Here is a 19,516-nt window from a genome sequence, read left to right as displayed (position 1 = left end):
ATTTATCATAAAGAGGCTCAGATCGAGTGACACTTCAGCTCAGAAAGGAGAAATCACCCCTATACAGGAAAGGTAGTAGAAAAGAATGAATGGTTAAATCAGTGAACTTTGGAGTCAGACTGCTTTGGTCTTGAGGCCTAACTACAGCATTTATGAGCTTATGTGACCTTGGCATGTAATCTAAATTCTTTAAACCATAATTTCCTCATCAGAGAAATGGGGATAATACTCCTTAGAAGAATTAAGTGATCTCAAGCATTTGTAACATGTTGTAACATGTCACTGCCTATTACGGTTTGTAGAGCAACCAGCATACCATCATCATGATCATCATCAAAGGCTTTGTGATAGAGGCACTCACCATATGGATGGGCAGACACAGGGGAGGAGCACTGAACAGCCAGGAGGTGTGAGTAGAGGTACTGTGGGTGTTAGACAGAGTCAAGGCCAAAATGGGGGGGCAAGTGCCACTATTTGACTGGATCATTGGGTATTGTCAGGAAGTCATGGGAGAGAGGATTGGGAAATTGACTTTAAATACAAGGCTGACAAATTTAGTCTTTATTTTACATGAAATACTGAGACTTTTCAGGCTTCTAAGCAGGGTAGTGACCAGTTCAGAGCCAAAGTTTCTTTTTTTTTTTTTTTATTTATTTTTGACTGTGCTGGGTCTTCAAAGCTCTTGGGCTTTTCTGTAGTTGTGGTGATCAGGGGCTACTCTTCATCGTCATACACAGGCTTCTCATTGCACTGGCTTCTCTTGTTGCAGAGCATGGGTTTTAGGGTGCTCAGCCTTGAGTAGTTGCAGCACATGGGCTCAGTAGTTGCAGTTCTGGGACTCTGCAGCACAGGCTCAATAGTTATGGCACATGGGTTTCATTGCTTCCTGGCATGTGGGATCTTCCTGGATCAGGGATCAAACCCATGTCTCCTGCATTGGCAGGTGGATTCTTCACTACTGAGCCACCCAGGAAGCCCTCAGAGCCAGCTTTATTTTATGGGGAATGTTTTGGCTGTGTGTGCAGGACAATCTGGGGAAGGTGAGGGGAGATAGAAGGAAATTAACTACTTAAGAAGCTTCTCCAATACTTTCAAGGAAAAGTTGAGATCCCCCACTGGGATGATGGCTTGGGGAAAAGCAATGGTATTTTACCATTGGTAAAAAGCAACGGGTATGTGGGACACTGGGAAGAATGAACTCACAGAACTGTGTCCAGCTGGATGTGAAAAGCCAAGTGAAGGGGCAGAGGCAAAGAGAGTTCTGAACTGGATCGCCAGTTAGAACTGGACAGCCAGGAACATGGTGCTGCTCTTTGCTCTTCTATAGCAGAATAGTTAAGAATGGCAGAAATAAAGCACAGGAGAGCCTGGCTTTAGGGGAAAAATATATTTGCTTTTTGATATGCTAATTTTAAGGTGCAGTGAGATATTCAGGTGAAGAATGATATTCAAGAGACACTTGAAAATGTGATCTTAGAACTCAGACCGATAATTATTTAGAAGATATCTGCATAGGGAGAATAGCTAAAGGTATACAGTTGGCTTGACTGCCTAAGTGTGAGAGAGAAGAGACTCAAGGAGTCATCCTTGAGTAGTACTTCTCACAGCCAGAAGAGTGAAAAAGAAGTGTGTGGAGGAAGATGACCGGGAGGAGGGAGGGATGAAGAACATTACCACCAAAACCAAGAAGAGAGTGACAGAAGTGTTCAGAGGAATTGTGAGTTACAGTGAGGTCATAGAGAGAATTGAGAAGGGATCCCCAGAGTTGGCCATTAGGAAGTCATTGCTGACTTATGAGCGAACAATGTGTGGAAGAGAAAACTAGATTGGAGATGCAAAGGAAAGAAGAAGTGATGTGGGGAAAAGGAAGCGGTAGACGTGAGTGTATACTGTTCTGAAAGTTCAGGAATGTAAGGACAGTGATGTGATGGGGGATCAAGGTGGGAGCAGTATTGTTCTTCCTCAGTTAAATGACCACACATCAGTGTTTATCCAGAGATGCTTACCGTCTATACATTAAGACGTAGAAAGCAATATTAGTGGAGGAGGCCGGAGGAGGGAATTCAAAACCAACTAGATTGAAAGTCAGGTTACAGCCATTCTAAAGTCTGAGACCATGTTATCTGTATGTGTACGGCAGCATCTGTTTCAGCAGAGACAGGGGACTTATTTATCACATATCAACAGGCTATGAGACAAGAGGAAACTGAGAAACTCTCCCTCTCCACTCAGGAAAACAAAGCTTGATCAACTCTTAGAAAAGAATTTAAAAGCTTTGAAAAGGTATTTTAGCAAGGAAAGAACACTAAGGGAAAAAAAGGCATATGATAGCTTCCCTTTCTTTACTTTTTCCACCCAAAAGCACTTCAGGAAAATGCCCAGGTGCATCATAAGAACTCTCTAATAATACTATTAATGCTGCCCGCGTTTATGGCATGTCGTCTGTGCAGTGCTTTTCATTTTATAGAAAGCTCTCACGATTTCTTTTATCCTCCCAGAATCCCTGGGAGGTATTACTTTTTCTCTGCTTTATAAGGGAAGAAATTGAGGACCAGAAAGAATCGAGCAATTTCCCCTCAAGTTACACAGTCAGGAAATGGTAGAGCCCCAAATCCCTTGCTCTTTTTTCCTTCATGCTCTCAAATCCCGTTCACGTGGTCTTCACAGTATAACCCTCCACGTATGGGATGACAAGCCAATGTGTAGTGAAGTGACCATCCTCATTTCTATCAATGTGACCTAAAGCTACATGAGTTTGGGGGCACTTTTTTTTATCAAGTCATGTTTCTCACTGAATAGTAGCCAATGCTCCCGTTTCACCTCTGTCATAAAGAGTCCCAGGGCAGAAGTTCTTAGCAGCATGTTTCCCTCTTCCCACATCGGCCCAGTTCAACCAGACCTCTGATGTGCGTGAACAGGGCTTCAATACTTAAGCCTGCTGCACGTGGGTCAGGAGACAGGAAGGCAGTTCTTTCCCTCAATATCTAGTGTCTGAGTAGGAAGAAGGCCAGACTTGGAGGCTGCAGGCTCAGGTTTCACATGGAGACTGCCCCTCAACACTCTGAGCACCAGTGCCATGCTCTGGAAAACGAGGCTACTAACAGCTCTTTTATAAGTTTGCTGCAAAGATTCAGGCAAGTGCATGTGGAAGTAGGACCCTGTGATGCATTCGAGATTCTGCTGTAGCTGTCTTGACATTTTTAACACTTTTTGAAGGAGGAGGTCTGCACCTTCATTTTGGACTGGGCCCTGTAAATTATGTCACTGGTCCTGCCTGTGTGTCATTGGCCAAGTCACTTAACTTTTCTGGGCTCCAGTCCATAATTAATTAAATTCTTAGGACACTTCTCAATCTTTCTTCTACCTTCCTATTAGCACAATTTGATATGGTTGATCACCCCCTCCTTGAAACAGTTTTTCCATTTGACTTCCAGAACCCTGCACTGCCCTGGTTATTCTCACCCACACTGGCTGCTCCTCTGCTGTTTTCTCCTTAGTCTATCAGCATGTCCCAGACTAAACTCCTGATCATCTCCTGCAAGCCTGTTCCTCCCAGTCTTCCTCATCTGTTAATGGTAACTCCATCCTTCCGGTCAATCAGACCAAAACCTTGTCTTTGCCTCTTTATTGCTCATTCCCCATCCAATTTGTAAGCTACTCCAGAGTCTGACCTCTTCTTCACCACTCCCATTACAGTCCAAGCCTTAGTCGTCTAGATTATGTGTGATCCTTATAATTGGTTTCCCTGCTTCCACCTCCTCACCCTGTCCCCATGGTCTGTTCTTCACACAGTAGACAGAATAATCCTTTAAAAATATGTCAGGGACTTCCCTGGTTAAAACTCCACACCTCCACTGCAGGGGGCCTGGGTTTCGTCCCTGGTCAGAGAACTAAGATCCCACATGCAGAGTGGCACAGCCAAAAAAAAAAAAAAATCAGATGGCATCAGTCCTCTGTTCAGAACCATCCCATGATCATCCATCTCTCAGAGTAGAAATCCCTACAAGGGCAATAAGCTCCCTCTCAGAACCTACCTCCTGCCACTCCCTCACCTCGGGCCATTCACCAGTGCCTCTCTGTCGACGTCCTCCAAGAGGGCTGCCTAGCTGGCCCCTCAGTCTCCTCCAGTTCTGCTCAACTGTCACCTTGTTTAAAACAGCAACTACCAGCAGCTTTTCCCCCTCATTCCTTATCCTATCCTCATCCTACCCTCATTCCTATTCCCTGATTACTTTTCTCCAAAGCTCTCACCATCATCTGATATTAATACATCTTTTTTGTTTATACGCATATTGTTGATTTCTTCCCATTAGCATGCAGGCTCTGTAAGGGCAGAGACATCTTTTAACTGCTATGTCTTCAGCACATGGGTCAGGGCCAGTGAATGACAGTAGAAAGAACTCTGGAACAAATGATGGTGTTACTATAATTAAGTCACAGCAGCGTCAACCCCCCTGAGTGTGTAAAGTACTTGCACAGGCTGCACGCCCGTGAGGCTGGCACTGCATACAGGAGTGAGGGTGTTTATGGGGACTGCTCTGGGCCAAGTCTCCTACTAGATTATACCTTGGGGATAGAAAGGTGAATCGGGAGTGGTCTCCATCCTCAGAGAATTTGTGGCCTAGAGAGAGGTATCTTGTAGATATATAAATAACCCTAGAAAGAGGCAGCATTTGTTAAAAATATTCAGTCTTTAATGCCTAACATTCTGTGATACATTCTGCTAATTACTCTAGACTTCACTGCAGAGGGAAAGGACAATGAACTATGGCTTGTGAACTTACTATATGGCTATTTCTGTTCCAGACAAGTTCATGCTGTGGCCTGCTTATCACACCAGAGACACCTTGCCTGACTTCCAATCTGTTTGCTCCAAACTCCCTCCACCAGCTCCCTCCACCCAATACTGCTGCCTAATTTTACTGTTAACTTGAGACCCCACCTTCACATAGTCCCTCCACATTCTGCTTCGAGATATCAGAACATGAAGCAGGGGTGGAATCAGCCTGGGGAGGCTGCAGCAGGGTGTAGAGAGTCTAAATGTTATTTCCCTCCAATAAAGATGTGCATATCTCTATGGGCCCACAGTACACAGGACCCAGAGACAAACATCTGTTCACCTCTGCAGCCTGACAGCTTGCTTAGTACATGGCACAGAGGAGACATTCAGTAAGGTTTGCTGAATCACTGAACTGGGTCTTAGAAGCTTTAGGGATAACTGTATTTAAGAAGTAATTTTGCATCTTCTGTAAGGTGCCCCAGAAGTATTCTAAAAGCTTATCTTATTTCATTATCATAAGAAATAACCTAGTCAGTCAGATTTAAAACATCTCAAATAAGGCCACTAGTATTTAAAATGCCTGTTTAAATTATAAAACACTCTTATAATTTTCAAAGTTATTTAAACCTGTATTTGAATTTTTAAAACCCTGTATCAGAAAATTTAAAAATTACCATGAGATAAATTACAAATCACACTTTGCATTTCCTTTAGGACTTCTTGAAATAGGGACTCCCTAAAGCTGTCTGAGTTTTTAGATAGAGATTTAGTTATGAGAAAGTCTGCAGAACCGAGAAACAAAGCTAGAGCTTAGAATCTGGTCATTAAATTCCACATTAAGTTTTGGTGGTAAGTCCTGGAGTGCTTGTTATAGAATTCTCAGTGTGTTTAAGAAGCTTGCTTCTCTCATATGTTCATATCACACATACATTTTCCTACCCAGGTAAGATCAAGCATGACAAGATGACCCACCTTATAATCAGTAAGATGTGCTGACAGCAATAAGTAAGAAAATTTAGGACAGGTGAATCCTTCCCTTCCTTGGTTCTCAATTTCTCTGTATATAAAATAGGAGGAGGGACTAGATGGTTTAGGAAGGGATGCTAAAGCCTTATGAGTCTATGGATGTGGAGGGCATCTATTCACATGATAAAGGTTTTCTCTTCATAAAGAATTTCCTTCAGATTTTCTCTGAGTTTCTTTAAAACATTTAAACTGTAACTTGACTTACCAAAATCTTGCCACTATATTTTTATTACTAATAATAGCAGCTAACACTTATTAAAGGGCTTCCCTAATTGCTCAGCAGGTAAAGAATACACTGGCAGTTCAGGAGATACAGGAGACGGGGGTTTGATCCCTGGGTCGGGAAGATCCCCCTGGAGGAGGAAATGACAACCCACTCCAGTATTCTTGCCTGAAAAGTAAACATTTATTAAGCAGGCTAGATATTCTAGGCACCATGTATTCAATATGCCAGGCACCTATAAAATGCTTTATGTACACTGTTTTTTTGTTTTTGTTTTAAATTTAATGAACACTTCCAGTTTTTGTTTTTATTATTTTAAAATTTTATTGTTTATTATTTTTGGTTGCCCTGGATCTTCACTGCTGCGTGCAGGCTTTCAATAGTTGCGGTGAGCAGGAGCTACTCTTTGTTGGGGTGCACGAGCGTCTCATTACTGTGGCTTCTCTTATTGCAGCACAAGCTCTAGGTGTATGGGCTTCCGTAGTTGCAGCATGAGGGCTCCCGTAGTTGAGGCTGGTGGGCTCTAGGGCGCACACTTAGTTTGTCGTGCGCATGCTTAGTTGCTCCTTGGTATGCAGAATCCTCCCAGATCAGGGATGGACCCCATGGCCCCTGCACTGGGAGGGGATTCTTATCTGCTGGACCACCAGGGAAGGTCCAGTACATTGTTTGATTCAATCATCTCAATAATCTCATGAGATGCATACCAATATTTTCCCATATTGTAGGGAGTGTACTGGCTCCAAAACTAAGTTGCCTACTGCTACTGCTGCTACTGCTAAGTCACTTCAGTCGTGTCCGACTCTGTGCGACACCATGGACTGAAGCCTACCAGGCTCCTCCACCCATGCGATTTTCCAGGCAAGAGTACTGGAGTGGGGTGCCATTGCCTTCTAAGTTGCCTAAGGTAACTGAATCAGGGAATGTGGCAACACTGGAATTCAAACACTCTTCAACTCAACATCTGACTCCAGACACATTGTTAACCCTTCATCTCACAGACTAGTTGCCCATATCAGGAGGTAGTCAGTGTTCCTTTCCTAGGTGAACAATCCTGGTGCTCTGTGCCCCTATGCCTTCACAAATGGGGTGACCAGTTGAAGACAGGTGATTCCTTTGGTTTCAACTTTGGTTTCAATTTCTGTGACATAATGTGCTGATACTTTCATTAAGAAATGCTTTTTGACCTTCCCTGGATTAATACAGAGCATTTCACTAGTTGTCTTGAGTCACTTATGAATGATCTGGTGAGCAGAAGAGGGTTCAAATTTGTTTTGAATTCCTGATTCATATCTTTTTGTCTATTATCTAAGTCTAACAGCAAGACTTCCCATTATTTTGCATACAGTTAAGGTGAAAAATGCCACATGCAGGAAAACATTACAAGATTAACTTCACATCTTTATAATTTTCACATTCATTATATTCACGTTCACAAGAACTATGTGAGGTGGGCAAGTCAGGAATTATTTACCTGCTTTGAAAATGAAGAAAGAGAGTCACAAAAAGGGGAAGTGATTTGTCCAAGGATATTGAGCTGGTTAAGTGCTAACTTCATGTCCTTCCTATGCTATGCCACCTCTGTGTGTGAAAAGGAACATCAGACTCGAGCACTTCTGAGCATGCAGAGACAAATGGCTGCCATACCAGAGGCTGGGATATACTAGCCTGTGGCTGCGGGGCTGCCTGCGTAACTAGCCACTGTGCTGACGGACGAGGACATAGCATCAGCCATGACCCTGCTCACACCTGTGCAGGGTGATAAAGAAAGTAGAAGTAGCCAACAGCTGTGGTCCAACTAGATAAAACCTTAAGGCGGGAAGTCAAGTGACAAGTGAACTTGTCTATGTGTGTGTTTTTTTAACTGTTAGTTACTTTTGACATTTTTAAAAAGGCTTCTTGTGGAAGTCAGACCAAAAGCAGGAAGATACTGCAGCAAGATGGATTTGGGAAAAGACCAGTCTCTCTCAAAGCTCCATCAGACACCTGATCATCATCAAGAAGAGACCCATGTTCCAGGTAATGAAAGAAACCTTAAGAGACAGTGGCTGTTGGGAAGGATTGGGCTATGATTATTTTCCTCTTTGTATGGGTCTGGCAAAAAAGGGGCATCATTGGGTGGGTACATTCATGTATTAGAAAGGAAGAATAGGGGCTATATAACTTTCTGAGCTGACTTCTAGCACTAAGATTCTAGTAAGCAGGAGAAACACAAGGAAATAATAAATAATTATATATATATATGATCATGAAAATACCCAATGATGGATGGTGTGGTAAAGCAAGTACAGCCATATATGCAGCACAAATATAGTGTAACTTTTGGAAAGGTATCTGGCAATAAGTAGCAAGAACTATAAGAGTGTTTATTCTGCTGACTGACTAATCTTAGTCTTTGGATATATCCTAAAGCAGCATTTTGGCTGCTTTTGCAGAACCCTAGGCCTTGAGACAGTGATTTAAACATTTTGTATACCACAGATCCCTTTGGCTTTCTGATGAAACTCTAGACACCTTCTTAGACTAAATTTTTTAAATACATAAAGTTAATTACATATGATTACAAAGGAAGCAATTATATTAAGAAAAGTATCAAAATAAAAAACTGATATAATAATATATGTGCTTATTTACAGGTGCATTAAATAATAAGATCCAGTGATGGATCTCATTACCACTGTATCAAATCAAATATTTCATCTCAAATAAATGATATTCTAAGGTATCTTAATAACTGTAATGTGATATGGAAAAAAAATCCATAATTTCTTTTTGTGACAAAGTCATAAGGAAATGGGCATTTAGATTGGTAAAAATAAAGGTATAATTTTCCCCCATCCAAGTTCACCATTAAGGACTGCTGTTCTAAAATCAAAAGATGTCATGGTCCATGAGGTATGTTCGCTTTGGGAGGTCCCAGTGCAAATTTGAAATCATTCCACTGGCTCTAAGAAGTTCTACATCAAAGACCCATTAACTTTTCACAGTCTTGGATGGCAGCAGTACTGTTGTTGATAGTAACTTTAATATTCCAAAGAACTTGGAGAAACATCATCCAAAGGAAAAAAATACAAAAGAAAAAAAAAATCTGTGTGTGAATTGCTTATTATAGTTGATCTACAGTGGCAAAAACAACAACAACAACAAAAACAAAACCAAACAAACTGGCAACAACCTAAATGTTCAATATAAGGGGAATGAGTGGATAAATGAGAATGCATCAACTTGATTAAATATCATGTAGTCACTAAAGTTACAATTATGAGGACTAGATGATGGAATTTATTTCTGATGGTTAACAAATGGTAAAACTGTGGTATGTAATCATTGCAACTTTAATATAGGGGCTAGATGAATACATGGAAAATCCCATGGACAGAGGGGCCTGGCGGGCTATAGTCCATGGGGTCGCAAGAGTCGGACATGACTTAGCGACTAAATCACACCAGATGAATGAATACGAGGAATGAAATGAAAACAGGTTATAATGTTAAGGATGGCAGAACATGGCTGGTTTTTTCTTTACTTTTATGTTTGTACAATATGCACACTATTTTGAAGAAATTAATAGCACATTTATGTACAAATACTGATCTTTTCATTTAAAAAATGTTGACTGAATGTTTGCTCCCAGGCATGCTTCAGGAGGCACAAGGATAAATAAGAGATAGTCCTTGTCCTCAAAAGGGTAGGAGAAAAACTTGGACACTCAAGGGGATTCTATCATTTTGCTATAGGACTCCTTGCTGTTAACGCCACAATTCATCACTCTCTCTCATAACTTTCATTTTGATTCTACAGAAGTCATTGGAACTTGGAGTCTGAGAAACAGAGAGCAACTCAGAAAAAGAAAAGCTGAAGCACAAGAAAAGCAAACTTCACAATGGCAATATCGGTATAGTATCACTGCAAGGGAGAAGGGACTGATATTTACTTAGCATATGTTACTTGTTAAGAGGTGCTGAGAACTTTTATACACTCTAGTTTATCTTTCCATCAATCCCACAAATCAGGAGCTGTTATCCATATTCATCTCCCCCCGCCTCCACAAAAAAAAGAAAGAAACCAAGTCTCTGAAGGTTAAATCTCTTGCCTAAAGTCACACAGCTAGTAAAGTGATGGGAACAGAATCTTATTGCTGCTCTCTTTTACCAGGTGATCAAATTATGTATATTGTAGAGAGGCCTGCTGTTCAACCACTTTAGTAATATAACCATTGTTGGGAGTAGGAGACACCATTGAGAAGACCCCCAAGCTTGTTTCTAAGCTTTCTATTAGTAAAATTCTTCTTTAATGAGTGTAGTTAACTCTCCATGGAGTAAACCAAAGTAATGTCTATAAATGAGTGATGGAAGAGTCTGAGAGTTCCTGTGTCCAAAGTCAGCTGTATGGAATCTCAGGGAGGGAAGACATGAGCATGACTATACAGTAGGCAGCATCTAACGGCCCCGTGTAGAATATAACTGTGAAAGCAGAGGTATTGCTTGCTTGGAGGTAGAAAAGGGGAACCCAAAGAGCCACAGTACAACATCCATCTAAGCCAGGGTTTCTCAACGCTGATGTCACTAAAGCTGTGCGTAGTAGGATCACTGGCCTCTAGAAACCCATAGAACTTTCTTTTTATTTTATTTTTAAACTTTACAATATTGTATTAGTTTTGCCCAACATCGAAATGAATCCACCACAGGTATACCCGTGCTCCCCATCCTGAACCCTCCTCCCTCCTCCCTCCCCATACCCTCCCTCTGGGCCGTCCCAGTGCACCAGCCCCAAGCATCCAGCATCATGCATCAAACCTGGACTGGCGACTCGTCTCATACATGATATTACACATGTTTCAATGCCATTCTCCCAAATCTCCCCACCCTCTCCCTCTCCCACAGAGTCCACAAGACTGATCTATATACATCAGTGTCTCTTTTGCTGTCTCGTACACAGGGTTATTGTTAGCATCTTTCTAAATTCCATATATATGCGTTAGTATACTGTATTGGTAGAAACCCATAGAACTTTCTCTCCCCAGTTATGACAACCAAAAATGCCGGCAGACATTGTCAAATGCCTCATGGAGTGGGGGAAGAGGAGGTAAAATTGCTCCCAGTTGAGTGCCACTGATCTAAGTTCTCTTCTTCTTTAAAAAAAAAAAATTTTTTTGTTGTTGTTGTGCTAGGTCTTCGTTGCGGCATGTGGGCTTTCCGTAGTTGCAGGGGCCTCTCTTCATTGTGCTGCACGGGCTTCACATTGAGGTGATATCTTTTGTTACAGAGCACGGGCTCTAAGTGCACGGGCTTCAGTAGTTTCAACATATGGGCTCAGTAGTTGTGGCTCATGACCTCTGAAGCAAGGGCTGAACAGTTGTGGTGCATAGGCTTAGTTGCTCGTCTGTATATGGAATCTTTTCAGACCAAGGATTGAGCCCATGTCCCCTGTATTGGCAGTTGGATTTTTATCCAGTATCACCAGGGAAGTCCCTTTACAGAATTTTGATTAAGATTTAGCTATGCATTGCTTCTTTTTTGGAAAAATGTGTCCTTTGGTGGCAAAAATAACATAGGTATACATTTTTCTAAGCATCATCTTTTAAAAAAGCATACAATGCAGGTGTTTTAAGTTCCTATTCTCACTGTGGATGGAATATTGTCTGTTCTGCCACAAGGTGTGTTTCTATAACACCAGTTAGCTCACATATAATTGGTAAATAGGAGAGTGGTGTCAGTTTAACGTGGAAGTTGTGTTAATATGTAATTTTTCCTAGTCAAAAGAAGCCAAAATAGTGGGAATAGAATTAAAAACTTCAGCAGGAAAGGAAAAAGCCTTCAACTTGGCTGCTGTGTAGATAGGAATCTTTTCAGCGTGCATCCGGGCTCCTTCCACAGAGAAGGACATCACTAGCTCTGCAGAGATCTCCTCATATAGAGGTTGCACTTCCTCCTGTGCTCAACTCTGCGGCAGCCCTGCTGGCTCAGAGCATCATCCTCATTTGAATGATCTCAGCACTGAAAGCCTGCATTCACACTGGTGCTTTTGTGCATTTTTTTACCATCCCCAAGACAGCCTCCCCACAGAAAAAGCTGCCTGTCTGGACTATCCCAGTTATCTCCCCTGTACCAACTATTGTTTATCCTAGTGTTATAAAGTTGCATAGGATTTGACTCATTTGCCCCAACTAAATTTTTTTCTTCCCATAAGCGCTGTCACTTTTAGTGCATGATTTTGCAGAAAGTGAGGTTTTTCAGGAATGCATATATGTTGTAGCGGAAACTTCTGTACTCAGGTCCTCTGACAGGTGACTCTGTTGAAGAATACCCAGTTGGCTCCCTGAATTCCATACTCACCAAGCAACTTTCTGGTCATTATTGGCTTCTCAAGTACCTGCTGGAGAAGGCGATGGCACCCCACTCCAGTACTCTTGCCTGGAAAATCCCATGCATGGAGGAGCCTGGTGGGCTGCAGTCCATGGGGTCGTGAAGAGTCGGACACAACTGAGAGACTTCACTTTCACTTTTCACTTTCATGCACTGGAGAAGGAAATGGCAACCAACTCCAGTATTCTTGGCTGGAGAATCCCAGGGACGGGGGAGCCTGGTGGGCTGCCATCTATGGGGTTGCACAGAGTTGGACACGACTGAAGTGACGCAGCAGCAGCAGCAGCAGCAGCAAGTACCTGCTACAGAGAAAGAGTGCATTGTCACTTTGCTTTTCTCACAGTTTATTTAAAAATTGGTCTTTAGGTTTATATATCAATCCCTTTGAGCTGGTTGCTGAGCCCTGACTCGAGAAATGGATGAGGCTGGTTTCACTATGCTCTTAGAATTGGGTTTCTGTACTCATTGGGTTGGGGGAGGGGTCCAAAGCTGAAGAAATCACTGGAGTAGGTGGAACCTTGGTGAGCCTCTTGGTAGTGGGCTGGCCTTGCTGTTGTGACTCATTTCTAGACTGCTGAGGGCTGTTCTCATTACAGTGAAACCTCAGTTCCAGAGAGAAAGGACAGAGTGTAATGGTTAAGAGCCCGGTGGCTGAAGTCAGATGACTTGATATGAAGACTAGCTCCCTCATGTCCCAGCCATTTCACCTTGGGCAAGTTACTCAGAAAACTGTGCTTCAGTTTTCTCATCTGCAAAATGGAGATTATAATAGTATCTGCCTTGTAAGTTTATGTGAAGATTACATGAGATAACAGAATAAGTAAATTACTTAAAACAGTGCCTGACATGAGGAAGCACTATATATATATATATACATAGTACATTCTATATTAATATGAGTACAGATTTCTATTTGGACAGTTCATCCATGTAAGTTATTACATGCTCTTACAACAACTACATGAGGCTGGGCAGACACTATTTACTGCATTTTACCTGTGAAGAAACTGAGGCATAGAGAGTTTGACTTGCCCATGATCACATAGCTGATAATTAAGAGTACAGATTAAATTTTAGACCACACAGATATATTTGTATCTTTTGAGGAACTACCAGAAAGAACATGAAACATTGTATTACTCAGACTCCCTCATATAGAGATCTACATAACAAATTATTTAGGATTTAATTTCTAGGATAATAAGTGTTTCCTGAAGAATTCACGTACATCAGTTTTTAAAAACGTCTCAAATTAAAAAAAATGTATACATCATCTTTTAAAAATTTGCTAATAAGGACTTTAAAATTTATCTTGTTACCTTGGTTACTTGGACTTAAGCTTCAAAATGCTGAGCTATCATTTTTACCTTCGTATCATCATATTATTTCTACCTTCTATATTATTTTTAATATTTCTTTTAAACTATACTATTAAAATATAAACCTTTAAAATATTGACTTCAAACTGGTTTTGATGAGACAGTCTTAAAAAATTAATTATGGGAATTTTTCAGACACAACAAAAGAAGAATAGGGTATACATTTTTTGAATGTGCATGAACTATGAGAACTGCAGAGGTGTAAAAAACACTGGTTTCATTCATCTTGAAAGAATGTCCAGTTTACTAAAAGAATTTGGGTTTCTCCATTAAGCATAATCCTCATAATAAATCCTATAGGAGTGGTAAGCATGGAGAGCATTTCAGTCCTGTGGCCTGTTAGAGAAGGCTCTATGGGGCAGATAGCATGGAACAGAGAGTTTCAGTAAGTTTAGAAAGTGATGAAATGCTTATTTATAGTACCCCCCCACCCCCACACCACCCCCCCACCCCCACACCACCCCCCCCCACCCCCACACCACCCCCCCCCCCACCCCCGCCACAGTCCATCTGTATTAGCCTTCTGTATTTGGTTATATTTGCAATACCTAACAATTTGTCATTGGCTGCAGTTCTCATGCATATCTTTCCATCTTTTAGATCTTAAACTATCAGTTCAAAGTAGGTGTAATATGACCACTCACACCTTTTCACCAAGCTGCTTTACCTCAAGAACATGTTTTTGTAGCTTTGGACCCGGCTTATAGTACATCTCATTCGACTCACACTGCAGCCTCTTAGCCTATTTTACTTAAGCTGCTGCTGCTGCTAAGTCACTTCAGTCGTGTCCGACTCTGTGTGACCCCATAGACGGCAGCCCACCAGGCTCCCCCGTCCCTGGGATTCTCCAGGCAAGAAGACACTGTATTAAATGAGCAAGCCAGGCTCATCACCTGCAGGCTTCACAGATGTGAAGCAGGTCTGCGTTGCAGATTTAGCAACACAATCATACCAGTTTTCCCCACTGGCATAAAGAAACGAATTCATACAGGCTAAACCCAAAGAGACTATTATGTAAAACAGAATGTCAATCTGTTCATTTATAACATCAGTGATACATTTTCTATAACCAAAGTTTAAGTATACGCTCTCAAACACACACACACACACACACATACCCCGCTCACTAAGAAGGTGCTTGTTGAACGAGTCATCAAAGACAAAAAAGTCCTAAGGGTCATTTCCTCTCCGGACAATTGAGAACATTTAGCACTGCTTCTTCATTGTACACACAAGGAGATTGAGGCCTGGAGAGATTAAGTGGCTTGTTCAAAGTCATGCCACAAGGCAGTGGGAGTCCTGGGTCAGTTACTGCCAAACATTTATTTGAATTCTGGAGGCCTATTTTTGATAGTAATTCTGATTTCCCCATAGAGAGAAAAAACACAAGCGGCAAAGAACAGGGAAAAGAAGCGAAAGAGGCAGAAAGAGACAACAAAATACAGAAATGAAGGTAGAGCTTCCATCACAATTAGAAAAGAAAATGATGGAGAAAGCGCCAGCACCTGGAGAGAAAGAAATCGAGCCACCTGGGAGTGTGACCGAAGTTCTCCTTCCGGCAGTGTCCCCACAAAGAGTTGCGCCTGCGAAACATCTTTCTGAAGTAGGTCAAGAAAGTGTTACCCTTCAGGAAAATTCTTCTGAGTACCAAGCAACAGCAGTACAAAACCAACCTTCTGAAATATGCCAAGATATGGCTGAATCTGAAGACCTCTCTCCTAAAATGTGCCAAGAAATAGCTATATTTCAAGACCAGCCTTTCAAAATGTTCCGTAATATGGCTCAGCCTGAAGACGTCTCTCCTAAAACATGCCAAGAAGACATTGCGGCCAAAGTCCTTTCTTCGAAAACATCTGAAGATACAACTGACCTGGAGGAATGCTCTCTTGAAGCACACCCCAAACCAGATATGCCCAAAGCCTCCACTCTTGAAACATACCAGAAAAGACCTGAGCCTGAGGAACCCGATTCTGAAACAGGTCAAGGAATAGTTGAGACCGAAAGCTTTGTTTCTAACACACAGCAAGAAATGGCTGTGCCTAAAGAGCTTGCTACAGAAATACACCAGGAAACAGTTGAACCTGAACACTTTTCTCATAAAATATATAGAGAAATTGCCATGTCTAAAGACCCCTCTCATAAAACAACCCAAGAAACATCTGTTCCTGATAAATATCCCCCAGAAATGTACCAAGAAACACCTGGGTCTGAAGAATATTCACTTGAAATATACCAAGAAACACCAGGACCTGAAACCTATGCACCTGAAATTTACCAAGAAACACCTGGGCCTGAAGACCTCTCTACTAAGACATATAAAGACAAAGATGTTCCTAAAGAATGCTTTCCCAAACTATACCAGGAAATAGGTGGACCCCAAGACCAGGATTCTAAAGCACACCAGGAAGATGCTAAGGATGTTTATACTTTTCCTCAAGGTATGGGTTTCTTACTGGGGTCAAGTTAGTGACACTGCCATTTCTTAACTGCTCCCTGTTCATAAGCAGAGCACCAAATAGGCGTCTCTCCCTTGGACCATTGATTTATAGCCTTCTGTGACAATCCTGGGTTATCCCAGTTATCTCAACAGGTATCTTTGATGTCTTTGTCCAGTTTTAAGTGAAAAATGTTTATCATTCACTTGATATTTGGTATATTTCCATGTAATTTAAAGAAAATAATTGAAACCATAAGTGTATATAGTGGGTACCTGTATATACTATGCATTTTGGGAAGCTTTAGTAGGTGAAGAAAAATGAACCCTATGTAGAGTCAATTATGTGCAAAATATTTTGGACAATTACATTTATATTAACACAAAATCTTGGTGAATAAAGGCTTTTTTTTCCTAGAAAAATAACATTTCATGGCAAACTGAAGGCAAGTAAATTCATGGTTCAAGGTACTGAGAAAGATACAAAGACATAAAATAGGATCCTGATACTAGGGAACTCCTTGTTATAGGAGTTAACAGGCTTACCTATTTCAATATTTGTCCCTGAAAAGCACAGTATTTTAAAAACAATGTGACCTTTATTCAATTTTACTTGTCTCAGGGACATAACTGAGAGCCTTGGCTCTCCTTGTTCAGTCCTGTTCTCAGTGTAGAAAATGGGCTGAGCCTAGCAGCCTATCCCCAGGGAACTGTTTTCTAAAGAAATTCCTTTGGTAGCTTATTTTCTCTTTCTCCTAAAATATGAGTGCAACAAAAACCTGGGCTTAAGTTGGGTTCCAAGCAATATAGGTTTTGAGGAAATACCTTTTTAAAATTACAGTAAAAGCAGACATATGAAACACTACCTGTATTGACAGGAGTCCCCTGCTGGAGACGCGCCTCTAATCAACACAGCACCAGATTCTCAGGGTTTTGTTCTAAACCCAGTGAGGTTAAGACAGGCAATTAACTAATTATTTTATGCTTTTTGGCAATTAATGCTTATCTTGTTTTCTCTTTTCTTGCCAAACAAGTAGAAATGTCTTCCTTTTTGCTGATTATAAAATTGCTATAATGATAGTTATAAATGTTCATTATAATAAATTAAAGCAATATCTAAGTGACTATAAAGTGCCCTATGATACCACTTCCTATCTCTGATCCCCAATGTTAAGTTTTTGTTTTAACAAATGAAATGGTACAGTACATTCTATTTTATAACCTGTTTTTTTTACATGCCATATACATTGTGGCCATCCTAATGACATCTTTGTAACAGTCGTCCAGTATTATGTTATATATACAGCAATTTATTCAACCAGTCCTTATAATGATGAACACCTAGGTTACTGACAAGTTTTACTGTTATAACAATGTTCAATGAACATCATGGGAAGTAACGGTTGTTTAACTAAAATTTATATACCACTTTCTATCTGCCAAACTCTCTATTAAACATTTTTTGTGAATTACTTTATTCATTGTTAGAAACCCGAGTGGATGAATAATATGTCCCTATTTTATAGATAAGGAAACTAAGGCACTGGAAGCTTAAGTTGATCTGATTACTTCCTTGGATAAATTCCTAGAAACTGAATTGCTGGGCCAAAGGGTACGAGGATTTAAAGTCTGGATACATTCAGTCAGACTAGCCCAAATGTAGCAATTCACAGAATCCAAGACTTTGTGTAAGTGCCTAGTCCCCACGCCCTTGCCAACACTGCACATGATTATGTTTTAAAAATCTGCGCCTGTCTGCTAGGTTTTTAAAGACCAACCAACCTAATTGTTTTAATTTCCACTTTTTTTGATGACCTATGCTACCAGGCTTGCTTTTAAGATTATTATGAATTTAAGTTTTTCCTTTTGAGAATCACCTGTTTGACTATTTGCTCCATTTTATATTTAGGATATCTATCTTTTTGATTAAAAATCTCTTTAAATAATAGTTATTAAATCTTTGCCTACATATAAGTTGAGTCATAAACATTTTTATTCTTGTTGTTTGTGGTTTAACTTTGTTTATAGAGGTTTGGACATCTATATGACCAAAATTTTAATGTTAGTTTTTAGTTACTCAAATTTGTCATGATTTTAGTTTTTAATGATTCAAACCCGTCAATCTTTTTCTTTATGGCTTTTAGTCTGTGGTCTGCTTAGAAAGGCTTTTAAAATCTTAAGATTAAAGAAATATTCTATTGTTTCTATAACATTTATTGTATCTTAATATTGAAATCTTTAATTCATCTGAGATTTGTTTCTGTGCAGAGTGAGGTAGTTTTTTTTTTCTCCAAATGGATAGCCAATTGTCCCAATACTGTTCATTGAACCTATTTTCATATTTTTTTTTGTTTTACAGAAATGAAGGAAAATCCCAAAGCAGAAGAACCAGAGATAATAGAAATTCCAAACGTGCCTCAAGAAAGTAACCCAGAAAATGACATCTACAGTTATGTTTTATTTTAATAATGTTCAACCATCATAGTCATCCAACAAAATACACATCTTAGTACATCATATGTGTGATTTTCTCAAAATATGGTAGAAATCTCTACAATATTCATTAATATTTTAACAGTATCTCCCCGCTTATATAGTCTATAGATATATAGATTATATCTGAAAGCGAGAATTAATGTTTTTTCTCAGGCTCTACCACATAGACAATATTCTGTTAGTGTGTATGTGTGTGCACGTGTGTGTGTGCACATATGTGTATGTATGTGTAATCTGGGGAGAGGACAGTGGTGGGAACAGACTTAATAGCTTTACTCCCCTTAAGAATTAATCAAAGAAATGTTTGCTCTTGGGGGAAATTATCAAGCCCTCATTTTTACCATTTTTAAGGCTGAACAATGAAAATTTGGGGAAGTATATAGTTTTCTTGTAAACTTTGATCAGTTATTAATGTAACAATATCAAAATTTTATGTAGGCTTAAGTTAGCTTTTAGTAATTTAATAATTTTAACAATTCTTATCATTCTAGGACTTCTTTAAAGATATTTTGGAGTGACGTATGTACTTGCATATTTGAATTTTGATTTTCTATTTTTACTTTTAAAATATTGTAATTGTGCAAAATGTACATTAAATCATTAGTACATATTTAACTGTGTGGACATCATGGTAAGCACTGTGACAGTCAGAAGACCTATAACACATAGTCCTTACCTACTAGGAGTTTAATCTAGTCTCGTGGAGGAATAAAACAGAAAACAAATAATTACAAAGAAGAGAGTAATGCTAATGCTCTTTGGATAGAAGATACAACCAAGGGAATACTCACTTTTTTGCCGGAGTGACCTGAA

At 40.2% G+C, this 19,516-nt stretch overlaps 1 protein-coding gene across 3 annotated transcripts; it reads left to right on the top strand.

The window, feature by feature from the left end:
- The first annotated feature begins 254 nt into the window (after nt 1-254).
- Nucleotides 255-19,313, top strand: HEMGN (hemogen). Of its 3 annotated transcripts, none has more exons than XM_070794806.1 (5): nt 255-419; nt 7,924-8,048; nt 9,831-9,924; nt 15,148-16,211; nt 18,567-19,313. In XM_070794806.1, exons 2-5 carry the CDS (start codon nt 7,970-7,972, stop codon nt 18,671-18,673), a joined length of 1,344 nt encoding a protein of 447 aa, XP_070650907.1. In that variant the 5' UTR covers nt 255-419; nt 7,924-7,969; the 3' UTR covers nt 18,674-19,313. The 3 variants fall into 3 exon arrangements, with proteins under 3 accessions (XP_070650907.1, XP_070650909.1, XP_070650908.1); XM_070794808.1 differs by lacking the exon at nt 255-419 and adding an exon at nt 1,671-1,878; XM_070794807.1 differs by lacking the exon at nt 255-419 and adding an exon at nt 1,671-1,940.
- Nucleotides 19,314-19,516: the final 203 nt, after the last annotated feature.

This window comes from Bos indicus, chromosome 8 (assembly GCF_029378745.1).
Source record: "Bos indicus isolate NIAB-ARS_2022 breed Sahiwal x Tharparkar chromosome 8, NIAB-ARS_B.indTharparkar_mat_pri_1.0, whole genome shotgun sequence".
Classification (NCBI taxonomy): domain Eukaryota; kingdom Metazoa; phylum Chordata; class Mammalia; order Artiodactyla; family Bovidae; genus Bos; species Bos indicus.
This window is presented reverse-complemented; position numbering and strand designations above follow the sequence as displayed.